At 39.6% G+C, this 14,615-nt stretch overlaps 1 protein-coding gene across 1 annotated transcript; it reads right to left on the bottom strand.

Annotated features, from left to right (window-relative positions):
- Positions 1 to 695: 695 nt before the first annotated feature.
- On the bottom strand, positions 696 to 14,187 carry LOC121708731 (diacylglycerol O-acyltransferase 2-like). Its single transcript, XM_042091571.1, has 8 exons — positions 13,775 to 14,187; positions 8,956 to 9,044; positions 7,366 to 7,473; positions 7,144 to 7,214; positions 4,780 to 4,984; positions 4,333 to 4,507; positions 3,651 to 3,835; positions 696 to 1,322 (listed from the first exon to the last, which is right to left on the bottom strand). The coding sequence occupies exons 2-8, from the start codon at positions 9,032 to 9,034 to the stop codon at positions 1,168 to 1,170; spliced, it is 978 nt and encodes a 325-aa protein (XP_041947505.1). The 5' UTR covers positions 9,035 to 9,044; positions 13,775 to 14,187; the 3' UTR covers positions 696 to 1,167.
- Positions 14,188 to 14,615: the final 428 nt, after the last annotated feature.

The raw sequence follows: 14,615 nt of genomic DNA, 5'->3' as shown, positions 1-14,615 counted from the left end.
CATAAAGGGGGACCAACCCCCCCCCCCCCCCCTTGCAATAATCGAATGCAGAAGTTGTCAAACATTTGCGCTTCTCACTCCGCTTTAACCCTCTCTGATTGAAACTTTTAACATCTAAGATGAGCCATCCAAACAGACTGCATAAATATGACTTAGAAGTATAATATGTTCACATAGGCCAATTTCTTTTAGCCTCGTGAGACCATCTTGATCTCGCGAGCTTCAGGGTTTCACTCGCAGATCAGTCTGGATACTTTCCGTTAAAGAGAATTTGGAGCAGTTCACCAAACGAACGTCCAATCAGCGTTGGCTTTGAGGCGGGTTGAGGTGTGACGCAACGAACAACATGACGGCATCCACAGAGATGAGCATAGCTATTGCGCAAGTTTTATTCAAATTAGAAAGTATTCCTGGGTAAGCTGTGAAGCTATGAGTCTCAGCCATGCAGCTGGGAGGAATGAACGACAGACATCCTCCACGGCTGATTCCAGTTCATAATGGAGGAATATTCTTTCTTCAGAAGTGTAGGGCCTACCGTGAAAACTTGATGGGAATTGTCGTTGATTAGGTTCATGTCACATACAAATGGTAAGTTAAAACATCTTAACGTTAGTCATGTTCCCTAACTTAATTGTATGTTAAACGAAGGCATTATAAGAACACTTTGTTCATCTAATTGGTTGATTTGGCCCGTCGATAACCAACAAAGGTGGTGATAGACAGATGGTTTATCCAATCAGCTATCCAGTATTTCCGCCCCTTCCCAAAAGTTCATCAATGAAAAGTTCCCAGATATGCGGAGCAAATCCATCTGGCGGAGTCAGGTTATATTTCTTTGCCATCTATATGAAAATCAACCATACATCATCCTACATACATAATCAACCATACATCGCATGAATAAAAGAGCAATGCAGAACCACAACATAGTAATAAAATCAGACACCATCTTTATATTCTTCCAAATCTAACAAGACTAATTGAATATCATAAATTAATGATCTTTAAACATTTTATACAATTGGTAAACAAAAACAACATTTTTATGCACCATTTCAACAAAATAACACAAATAAACAATCATCCTGTGTGGATGCTTAAACAGGCAATTATCTTTTGGGAATGTCTTTGGCTTGGTCTCGGTCTCATTCTGGAATGCAACAGCATTTAAGTGATGCAGATCTGCTGGGTTTCCTCCAGACCACAGCTAGTCTTGTGCTTGTGGAAGAGTTTGGTTAAGCCTTCCATATAAAGCTGGTGATAGTGATCAACCTGTTCCTGAGAGGGAGACGGTACCTTGGGCACTGAGATGGGACTTCCCACTGGAAGGTTTAAAGAGAAAGCGTAAATGGTTATTTAAGAAATAAAAAAGTCTGTGGGTTGAGTGTCTTCATCAATTTATTTCTGCACCTGGGCAAGAGAGCTGGAAATGTCTACCATCTTTGCTAAGGTTCTTTCTCAAGATTACAACTTGTCTCTTCATCTTCAGACAAAAAAACTTATCTTGTCATCAAGTGTGTTTGCTTTTTGCTTGCCATTAATTACATCATGACTGTCGATTAAGTCAATGGATTAAGTTATTCTATCATACCCAGTAAGGTATATTGTACAGTTATACCAACTTTGCCCTGTAACTCTAGTAGTGAAAAAGTAACACATGTACTGCACCAATGATAAACTATTGCCCATTCTCCGTTTAAAATGTTATCTGAGCTAAGAGGCTAGCTAACTCGCTAGCAACCAGGCAGTAACTGGCAGTAGTTTTTTACAAATCCGTACACTAAAAAATGACACTATTAGGCTTGAAATGATCACAGACACTTACAGATTATGACAAAATGCCCTGACTTTTCCCTGTAACTCTAGTAGTGAAAAAGTAACACATGTACTGCACCAATGATAAACTATTGCCCAACAGCTAACTTATCATCATCAGCTTATTAGGCGGGTCAATATAGGGTTCAACGTCAAAAAAATTGATACAAAAGTTTTTTTTATGGATTCTGGTACTGTGGGACATGCTAAATAACATACTAAAAAAATAGTAAAATCTGACCTTGGGAAAGGGGTCATTTTCAAAATGGCTGCCAAAATGGCTGTCAACAGGTCAGAATGGCTATATCTCAATTACTATTCAGCCTACAGGGGTGAAATTGATATCAAATGATGGTCAAATTAAACAAGAATAGGATTTTAAATGTTAAAATTGAAAATATTTCAATGCTCTACCTTTTTCAGCCATAAATTAAAATCAATGCGTTTTAATACAGAGCAACTGCAATACAGCATTATTAACCATCTCCATGGCATGGAGGAAGATAAGACATGTCTTAACTGGTGTTATATCTCATCTAGAGGTTATATGCTTTTAGAAAATATATGGTTTGGGGTGTTTAATCTGTTTTGCCTGGACAATATAGGCTAAAATGTATCCCCTTTACACTAGATTCGCCTATACAGAATAGAGGGCAATGCATTGTTAATGGCATGGAGGAAGATGGGACATGTCTGAAAGCTAAACTGAGGGAGCGGTACGGGAATGACATATGTTTCACAGAAGGGAAAGGTTTTGAAGGCATGGTGACACAGAGAGAAAACATCATGCATCCTCAGGTCCTACTATAAGAACACTAAAAAAGGTGGAGATGAAGAGTCATAAGTGACCTCTTAATCTGATAAAACATGAAAAACACTTTCCTAGGCTGAATAATGCTTCAGATATAGCCAAAATTAGCCTCTGGTGGCCATCTTGGACACCATCTTGAAAATGACAAGTCTTTGAAAATGATGAACTGATACTTTAGTCTGACATATATGAATCAGTGACCTTTAAATCTGATTAAACACGACACTTTCCTAGGCTGAATAATGCATCAGATATAGCCAAAATTAGCTTCCGGTGGCCATCTTGGACGCCATCTTGAAAATTCTAAGTCTTTGAAAATGATGATCTGATACTTTAGTGTGACATATATGATTCAGTGACCGCTAAATCTGATTAAAGACGAAAAACACTTTCCTAGGCTGAAAAATGCGTCAGATATAGCCAAAATTAGCTTCCAGTGGCCATCTTGGATGTCATCTTGAAAATTCTAAGTCTTTGAAAATGATGATCTGATACTTTAGTGTGACATATATGACTCAGTGACCGCTAAATCTGACTAAACATGAAAATCACTTTCCTAGGCTGAATAATGCTTCATAGCTAAAATTAGCTTCTGGTGGCCATCTTGGATGCCATCTTGAAAATGACAAGTCTTTGAAAATGATGAACTGATACTTTAGTCTGACGTATATGAATCAGTGACCTCTAAATCTAATTAAACACGAAAAACACTTTCCTAGGCTGAATAATGCGTCAGATATAGCCAAAATTAGCTTCTGGTGGCCATCTTGGACGCCATCTTGAAAATGACCCCTTTACTGGGGTCAGATTTTACTAGATTTTTAATATGTTATTAAGTACATCTAAAGGTATCATAATCGGTTGAAAAACCTTTTGTATCAATTTTTTTGAGGTTAGGTGTTTTTTTTTTCAAATATTGACCCGCCTATATGGTTAGTGGTTACTAAATATAGTTGCTTTATATGTGTGTAGATAATGAACAACAGCAGAAGACTGAAGAAGCATTGGAGTCCTTGGTACTGACCGACAGTGAAGATGTGACTCTTGTAGGGCACCAGTAGCCACCGCTCCCCCTTGAAGAGGCACGGGGCGAAGCCCATGACCTTCTTAAAGATGGTCTGAAACCAGTGGCCCAGGCTGCCCTCGGAAAACTTTACTTGCCTAAAGAGGTCGTTCTCCCCGAACGAGTACACTGGCACCAGGTCAGCTCTGAGGGAGGGATATGAAAAAGTATTTATTTATTTATCTATTTATTTAAAAGATTTAAACTATCAGTACTTTGTTCAATAGAACATTTATTTTAATTCCACAAACAAACAACTTTAAAAAGGACACATCAACAGCTTACACATTTGATTAGCTCAAAAGGAAAGCTCTCTTCACTACAAAGCCTTGACCCTTTTAAAGAGCACATCATACTTTAACCCTTAAAGGAATGTTGAGAAATGAACGTTCTAAAGAATATCTGGGTTCATTGAATTCAACATAGAATTTTAGAACCTTCAATTGTTGCGGAACTTAGAACGTTCAAAAACCTACACCTTTAAGGGTTATAATAAGAATACATACTCTTAGAACAGTGAGAACATTTAGCATCTTAACAAGGGGTTTTAAGGAGACAGTAATGACACCACATTTCACTGTTCACAACTCGGACATTGCACTCCGCCTCTTCCACAGAACGAGAAGTCGTATCTGTGACTCACCCATACTCAAGCGCCAGCTTGACAAAGCCCTTCCTGTTCTTCATGACTACAGTGTTGACTCCTGGAGAGGAGGTGAGGGACTCTTCTGCACCACCGACGACGATGACCACTGCATTCCCAGTTCCACTCTTTGTCAACAGGTGCTCAATACTTGGCTTGCTTACTGGATAAAGGCCTGCGACATCAGAAAAAAGTAAATGACTAGAACGTTTTTATATACAGTATGAAAAAAAAAAACAGAAACTACATGCTGTACACTGATGATGACTACAAGAGATAAATGGGGTAAAGTATCCTATACATCTTATATATGAAAAACAAATCTAAATAGACAAATAAAACATTTTTTTAAATCCATATATAAAATATAAACTACATATACCCACAAATAAAATCCCAAATACTTCAAATGACCCCCCTTCACCACCAGTCCTTAACCCAGCTGACCTAAGGCCATGAGATAGTCCCTGAACAGTGGTATCCGGAAGAGTCCCCCCAGGGTGGCCAGACAGGAGGTCACTCCTGGGAAAGCCACCTTGAAGCCACAGGCCTCTGTACCAAAACAGGTGAAAGCTCCACAACACACGATCCCATGGGGGTGGCACCCTAGGATGTAGTTCTTACTTGGGCTCAGCTCAGCTGTCTTCACCAACTAAAGTAAGGAGAAGGTGCAGTTTTAATATAAACAACAATATCACAATACTAGTTATTTATTCATGCATGTTGCTGAGTTTTATCCACAGCAACCTACAAATACCAATTGCAGGGGTCCGTCTCCCTGGAGCACCTCGGAATCAAGTGCCATGCTGAAGGGGACACAACAGTGACAGTGGGGAACCATATGATGACCATGATGACCATACCTATCATATTATGACCATACCCATTATGACCATACCCATCATATGACCATCATACCCATCATATGACCATACCCACCATATGACCATACCCATCATATGATGACCATACCCATCATATGACCACCATACCCATCATATGACCATACCCACCATACCCATCATATGATGACCATATGACCACCATACCCACCATATGATCACCATACCCATCATGTGACCATACCCATCATATGATGACCATATGACCACCATACCCACCATATGATCACCATACCCATCATATGACCACCATACCCATCATATGATCACCACCATACCCATCATATGACCACCTTACCCATCATATGACCATACCCATCATATGATGACCATATGACCACCATACCCACCATATGATCACCATACCCATCATATGATGACCATACCCATCATATGACCACCATACCCATCATATGATCACCACCATACCCATCATATGACCACCTTACCCATCATATGACCATACCCATCATATGATGACCATATGACCACCATACCCACCATATGATCACCATAACCATCATATGATGACCATACCCACCATATGATCACCACCATACCCATCATATGATGACCATACCCACCATATGATCACCACCATACCCATCATATGATCACCATACCCATCACATGATCACCATACCCACCATATGACCACCATACCCATCATATGATGACCATACCCACCATATGATCACCACCATACCCATCATATGACCACCATACCCATCATATGACCATACCCATCATATGACCACCATACCCATCATATGATGACCATACCCACCATATGATCACCACCATACCCATCATATGATCACCATACCCATCACATGATCACCATACCCATCACATGATCACCATACCCACCATATGACCACCATACCCATCATATGATGACCATACCCACCATATGATCACCACCATGCCCATCATATGACCACCATACCCATCATATGACCACCATACCCATCATATGATCACCATACCCATCATATGACCACCATACCCATCATATGACCACCATACCCATCATATGATGACCATCATATCCATCATACCCATCATATGATCACCATACCCATCATATGATGACCATACCCATCACATGATCACCATACCCACCATATGATCACCATACCCATCATATGATCACCATACCCATCATATGATGACCACCATACCCATCATATGATGACCACCATACCCATCATACCCAACATATGATGACCACCATACCCATCATATGATGACCATACCCATCATACCCATCATATGATCACCATACCCATCATATGATCATCATACCCATCATATGATGACCATATCCATCATATGACCACCATACCCATCATATGATGACCATACCCATCATATGATCACCATACCCATCATACCCAACATATGATCACCATACCCATCATATGATCACCATACCCATCATACCCATCATATGATCACCATACCCATCATATGATGACCATACCCATCATATGATGACCACCATACCCATCATATGATCACCATACCCATCATGTGATGACCATACCCATCGTATGATGACCATACCCATCATATGATGACCATACCCATCATACCCATACCCATCGTATGATGACCATACCCATCACATGATGACCATACCCATCATATGATGACCATACCCATCACATGGTGACCATACCCATCGTATGATGACCATACCCATCATATGATGACCATACCCATATTTCATTTTTGTGTAAATGTGCCAACTGCATGCTAGCCAAGTTGCTTATTGCTACACTACCACTCCACCAATAACTGATTAACAATAGTGACCATTGTTCCTTGAAAATAAAAACAGTAATATAATATGTTTACATACATATGAATACATACAGTAAGTGAATACAACGTTCCTAGTTACCTTCACAGGGAAATAATTTCTCATGTGTTTCCACACTCGAAAGTTTCGCACACATGCAGTTCTTCTGCCCCCTACAGTCCATAGAGAAATTAGATTACAGTTTAATATGCAGAAACTGACTTCAATACCTAACAGATTATTTGATGAAACTTTACAGGAAAAACTTGATAATCATGCCTTCCAGAAAACTCTTTTTTTTATTTCCATGTGTTTGCTCTATACCTTGTTCTGGTGTGTGCCAGTCCAAGACTTCCCAGGAAAAGTACAGTGCTGGGATAATCCAGAGAGATGTAAACATAAGGTATGTCATCAAGAGAAGACATGTCAATCCTGCACAGAAAAACAACATGCTTTATTATTAAGGAACAACAATGACAACGTTGACTGTAACAATTTTAGTCGTGTACCCTATCCCAAGTTTGTTTATCTGCAGACACACTTTGTCTAATGAATAATATAATGCAGAGGCTAACATAGATTTTTTACAGTTGCAGCTGGTACAAATCTGACAGGCAATGGTCTGTCATACCCATAGACTGTATATATAGAACTATATATACAGTCTATGGTCATACCCAAACCCAGCTCACTTACCAGTTCAGTTACTAATGCTATGTATCATGAATGATTTAACACCATGCACATGGACATTCTCACTGTGATGTGAAATGAAGTGCAGTGAAATTAATAAATGACAATGGAGAAAATGGCTGTGTTTACACCGGCAGGCCTCGAAGCAGTGCCGATTTTCTGCCTATATCCAATCTTTTGGACTGCCTGTTTACATCAACGTTTGAGAGTTTTCCATATCAGATATCTATGTTTACATGGTTCACTAATTTTAAACACTTGAGACAATCTGCATGCGCACAAGAGGAATTTTTGTCACCGAAATGAAAGCAAACAAGCAGCACTGCAAATGCACGAAATAACATTGCATTAGGGTATTTCAGTGGCTAGTGGCTGTTTTCACTTTAATTACACCGTTCTGCCAGTCGTAAGTTCATGTGAAACTGAAAGCAACATTGTATGTAATGTTATGCAAAAAAAAAACGTAAAAGATTGTAGGCATTTTCAAAAATGCGCAAGTTGAAAATGATGGGGAATATCCGATCTGCCTGTTTAGCCTGCAGTCGTATTGGCACATATCCGGATTTATTTCCACATATGAATGAGGCCTTAATCCGATCTGAACATATCAGAATCCATGTGCCTTTTTCCTGATTACACATCCATGCTGCAGATTGGAATTGTGCCACATATGAGCAAAAACTCAAAATTGTGTTACACCGTCATTTAACTGACGGTGTAAATTCAGCCATTTTTTCCTGCACATTATTTAGGCTATCTCTTTGACCAAGGTGATTTTAAAGTTTTAAGAGTTTTAGATATTCATGAATCATTGGACATATGAAGCTTACAGTACAACCTCAAACTAACGTAGCAAAACATTTGCAGGACTGCTGCCATAATTTTTTGGGGAGGCCCTATGACAATGGGGGTCAACATGTGATAGTGAGGGCCCTATGATAGTGAGAGTGACAATGAATATTACAATGAATATAAAACAGTTTTTACTCGTAGGAAAGACTCTGCCACTTCCAGACGATTCATATTATATTAATAATTTTGCACTATACCGTGACAACACGTAACTATGTGGAACACGTTTCAATGTACAAAAACATACTGTAAAGCCACTTATTTTCACGGCAATAACAGAACTTACTTTCACAGCAATAACAGATCACTCACCCTATACTGTGTTTTTGAACTGAATGATGACAACACAAATATAAATAAAACTCTCACCCATGAAGAGGAATGTAAATAAGGCCTGTAGGACACTGATGACCTCTATAAACTCTTTCCTGGATGAGTTTTTCTCCATGTTTTGCTACCTTGTGAAAGCAAGAAAGAGAATCAATATAATCATCAATGTAATCTTCTGATTGAATTAATTTCAACATCATCCTCTACCGGCAACCCTTCGCTCAACACCCCCTCTACATCTACAGGCTGATTGGTGTATAAGTCACTAAATGTACACATACATTAATTTATTGTATGGCCCTATAACTGTTTAGCATGAACAATAGCTTTAAAGGGGTTTAATTAGATTGCAATTTAAGCGATTTTTGAAATGTCAAAGCTTTTCATTTAAAATTTAAACTTCCATAATTATTTTTTTATATTTTATGATGTATGTAAATAGTATGTTCAAATTATAAATAAATAATATAAATACATTTATTATATATAAAATGTACCTCTTGTCCCCCAATGGATCCCGCTTACAAGCAAGAAAAACTTGTCTCGCCACAGAGTGCATGTGAACGCAGATCCTGCTGTTGGTTGGTTGGTTAAGAAATTATCATACCCACTCTTTCACTCACTCTTATTCTCTCCAACACACACTTTGGGCCCTAATTTAGCAATATAAAATGCGTGGTCACTAGCAAATAGCATACATACATTTAGGGGTTTGTCCAGTCCACATTCGGGGTGGTTTTGTTATCAAACGTCAGGTGCCTGGCGCAAAAAGGTGGCTCTTATGTTTCTTAATCAGTCATGGGTGTGTTTTGGGCTTAACTTTGGGACATCTGTCATTTGGGCTTTGGGCTTTGGGACATCTGTCATTCCCTTTAACAGCAAGCAGGGCAACTTCAAACAGCGTATCAGTATTTTGATGTCTGATTTTGATGGTGTATTTGAAGGAATCTGCTTGTACGCTATGGAACAGGTATTCCACTGAGCCATTACTAAAACCGAGTAGAGTACACACATCTGCACTTGTCTATTAATAGGCAAAGTAAAACTAACTTCACTGTGGTGTCATAGCCAACGACAAAACAGTTATACACAGTTAATTACTTTCAATATTGACTGACAATGGGTTACCAGCAAAAACATAGCCTGAAAAAAGCAAAACTTCCCCCTATAATGTTCGAATGACTGAATAAATAACCTAAGGACATTTATTCTGCAGAGGAATTGCTGCTTACATGACCCCCCCCCCACACACACACACACACACACCTACAAGACTTTTAGCACTTTTACATCCCTCACCCTATGCTACAGACCTTTTATTTATTTTCTTATTTCATCACACGTCAAAACACACACACACACACACACACACACACACATCTGATTTTCTCCAACTTTTGCACATCTCCATAGAACGTTTTATTTATTATTTTTGATTTCTCCTCCATCTACCCATGTCCTTGATTGCCTAGCCTTTCTGCCCCCTCCCCCCCCCCCCCATCCCCATCCCCAACACACACACAAAAAACACACACACTTACATCATCACTGTCATCACCTCACATACATACAGCACACTGCTTGCTACAGTAAGCCTCCTCTACATACTTGCTGCACACTGCCCCCCCCCCCCCTACATACACAGCACATTATTTCATCAGGAAGCTTCTCCAACACACGTCCCCAACATACTTACAGCACACACTGCCCCCCCCCAATAAACAGCACATTGTCTCATGAGGAAGCTTCTCCAACACACATATTGCACACTGCCCTCTCCCCACATACACAGCACACTATCCCATCTCCCCTGTCATCCCCCCAACACACACACCAAGACCCCTGGCAGTTGGGTTAGCCCCTTGAGCCGTGGATCTGCCCAAGGTTTCTTCCTTCGTAAGGGAGTTTTTCCTTGCCCCTGTTGCTCTTGGGTGCTCCTTGTTGGTGCCCCCCCTCAATCCCAATCCTCCCCCACCTTTCTTATGCAGCCCTTGCATGTGACAATAAACTTCCTTGTATCCTTGTATCCTTGTACAACGTTGCCACCTAGCGTTCAGATGTAGGCTATTTAACATTAACGTGACATTGCTTGCTTATTCTTTCGTCAACTCCATGCTTTTAGGAAAACAATCTTTTTATCATAGTTCCCTCTTCAATGAACGATTACCAGCTCGTTTTTGTGACAGAGATAGCTGTTTATTGTCCCTATGTTTACAGAAACACCTATTCATATTAATACGTACAGTGATGGCCAAAAGTATTGGCACCCATGCTAAAGTTGACTGAAAAGAGGAAGACAGGCAGATTTTTATTTTTAAAGGCCAGTTATTTCATGGATCCAGAATACTGTACATCCTGATAAACTTACCTTGGCCTTTGGAATTAAAATAGCCCCACATCATCACATACCCTTCACCATACCTAGAGATTGGCATGGGTGTTATTTCAGTTAGCCTATTAGCTGGTTTGATGCTCATTGAGCTCAATGCAAATCAAACCAGCTAATAGGCTAACTGAAACTAGATGTACCGCATAGCGGTACAAAATATGACCGCCGCTCAGTCCTGTACATCCGTTCCGCGAAAAAAAAATCACACTTCAATTTGTCTCCATATTTTACTCCATCCCCCACTCTTGAAACTTTTGTGTATGCTTGTTTGGCATGCCTGAGTGTGTGTGTGCGGCTGCACAGAAAGTAGCCTACTGGTGCTGAAAAGGTGAATAGATTGTAGAATAGCCAAAGAAGATGTAGCATTGTTATAAAACCTTTAAAATCTCTAAACAATCACAAGTAGGGCAGTTCATCACAGTTCATCCATTGCAACTGGATTGATGAAAGGTCACTTACACCTGTAGGCTACATTGTATTTGGGAAAAGCAAAAGGTATCAGCATAATGTTATTTATTTATTTATTTATAAACAAAAACATCTCTGTCAGTTCCATGCCATTTTCAACAACTATCAAAAACAAAGGTCATTTTTGGATGGATGGATTTTTTGTGAATGTTTCTTCTTCTACATAAGATTTTAGTCATCTTTAGTTCATGTAATACTTTATTGTCAATGCACAAATTAAGTAACAGTATTCTGAAACGTTATTGTTAATGCACAAATTAAGTAACAGTAGTCTAAAACGAAATGCTGTTTTACATCTAACCAGTGGGGCAAATAACTGACATGTCCAAATGGGCCTTGATGAAATACGTCGCTATACTGTTCATACACATTTTAACGGGCCAAAGTTGAAGAGCTGTTGTCCGTTATTGTTCGTGCAAATATAGGCTGATTCATGTTCCCTTGCATTGTGTAACTGAGGTCCATGGCTAGTCTGGCTTTCACCAGACCAAGCTCAATCTTTTAAGCAATCAAAAAATAAATAGCGGGCAGATCAGGCTGGGTTCACGCTAATGGTAACATTACCTAGGTCTTTATTGATATTATAAGATTAACGTACCTGCAGTAAAAACCAAGTATGTCCGATAAACATCCTCAGATTTATTTCGGCTTCAAGAAGAAATGGAAATTACATTTCATGTGAACATCATCCTATCCTTATTAGACGTTCTCTGCGGTAAACTACACTCCTTGTATGAAGCGTCCATTGTTTTTCCAACCCACTTTTAACTTCCAACAAAATTACGTCTCACTGCAACGACGCGCCATCTAGTGGACAAACGACTACTTATCGCCAATACTGGAAATGCAGCCATGATGATGATGATGAATATTTATTTTGGCTTTCTTTTAATCCTACTGAATTTGTAATTATGTATCGGCCGTTCTAATACCGATAGTATGTGGGTGCCTGTGTGTGTGTGCATGTGTATATGTGTGCACCACCATCTACAGGCCAATGAGTGTACAGTCACTAAATGTACACATAACCTAATTTTTTTTAGACCCCCCCATGGATGAAATTCTACGAAACTTGGCATACCCCCAGAGAATGCCAGGTCAATCATACACATATAATGTGGTGCAGTTCTGAACATCTTAACTGAAGATAGGGGCGATTAAACAGAATAATATTGCATTTTTCATATTTTAATTTTTTACTGGGGGGGTGCAAATCACAAATGAGTGATTATGGGCCAGATTGATGTGGGCCCTTGAGACCAACATACCATAAAAGATTCTTCATCCTCAGTGCCACGGTTCAGGTAGTTATTTAGGAAAAACTGCTTTTTTTGCAGTTCGGGGGGGCCAGCACAGGGGGGGGGGGGGGGGGTGGCCCCCGGGGACGAAACAAAATTTTTCCGTAAAAGTCTAGTGGGGCTACATACCCACCAAATTTCATGTGCCCCGGTGGTTCGGTGTCCCGGGTATCGTTGACCAAAAATTCAGGAAGTAGATGACGGGAAAAAAAAAAAAAAACTTTGACAATCATTATGACCGCTTCGCTAGCGGCGGTCATAATAACACCCATGCCAATCTCTAGGTATGGTGAAGGGTATGTGATGATGTGGGGCTATTTTAATTCCAAAGGCCAAGGTAACTTTCTAAAGTCTAGTGGGGCTACATACCCACCAAATTCCATGTGCCCCGGTGGTTCGGTGTCCCGTTCGTTGACCAAAAATTCAGGAAGTAGATGACGAAAAAAATAATAATAAATAAAAATTTTTTTTAAAAAATTAAAAAAACTTTGACAATTCCTATATGACCGCTTCGCTAGCGGCGGTCATAATACAAAGTACACTTTAGCAAACCTCAGGCATGTTTTGTTTTAAAGGTTTAAACATATTTTTAATTTTCTCATCTTACCAACCCTTATCTGTCAATGACCCTAAAATAATTCAGTTCCAAGCAGTTGAATGGCGATATGCAACAATAGAATAACCCAATAATAAAGTACATTACCTGAATTATCTTGATTGAGTAACTTTAAGTGAGTTGATACATCTGTAAAACTCTTCCTGAATGCGTTTTAAGAGTATAGTGTTTCCCCAGCACTTTCTTTGTGTGTCCGAGCTCCTGAAACAACCTTGTGTCTTAATGCACTTTGATCCGTTTAATCTGCATATCTCTACAGATAACGACTTCGTTCGCTCTGTGAATCTTTTATCAGTCCCTCCAGTAATTCGCGATGTTGCGATCGCAACAATTAACGCAAATTCAGCAAATCCTCGTGAATTCTGGGCGACCTCGCAATTTTGTCCAAACACTGCAACTTTTTCGCAAATTTGACCAATCATCATGGTTTTCCTGTGAAATTTCACCTACCACAACAGTCCCTAGCGCAGAATGTTGAGTCAGATGCCACATTCACTTCTGCAGACTTGTTCACCCCTCTGCAGTTTTGATGACAATAAATAGAAGGCTAACGTTAATGATCTACTCTACTTGCATCTCTCAACCTGGTGTTGCTAACCTGCCTAGGCTATGAAAGTAAGTTAATTAAGGCCTACTTGTTTTACTGACATTTGAGTAGGCTACAATATGCAACCCATTGGCAAATGTTTACACCTGGAGATGTCCTTTTAGCTCGTGTCATGTTTGCTAGCTTGTGGGCTCAGTTTGTGTAGTGCTACCAAAATCATAGAAATACAAGGATACACAAGGATACAAGGATACAAGGAAGTTTATTGTCACATGCATATAGTTACTGGAACTAAGAAATGCAGTGAAATTATGTCTGGTGTCAGCCTATTTGTGCATTAATGGGGGGGGGGGTAAAGAGTGCAGTAGAAGAGGGGTTTAG

The sequence above is a fragment of the Alosa sapidissima genome, chromosome 5 (assembly GCF_018492685.1).
Source record: "Alosa sapidissima isolate fAloSap1 chromosome 5, fAloSap1.pri, whole genome shotgun sequence".
Taxonomy (NCBI): Eukaryota; Metazoa; Chordata; class Actinopteri; order Clupeiformes; family Clupeidae; genus Alosa; species Alosa sapidissima.
Note: the sequence above shows the minus strand (reverse complement) of the source record. Positions and strands in the feature narration are given on the sequence as shown.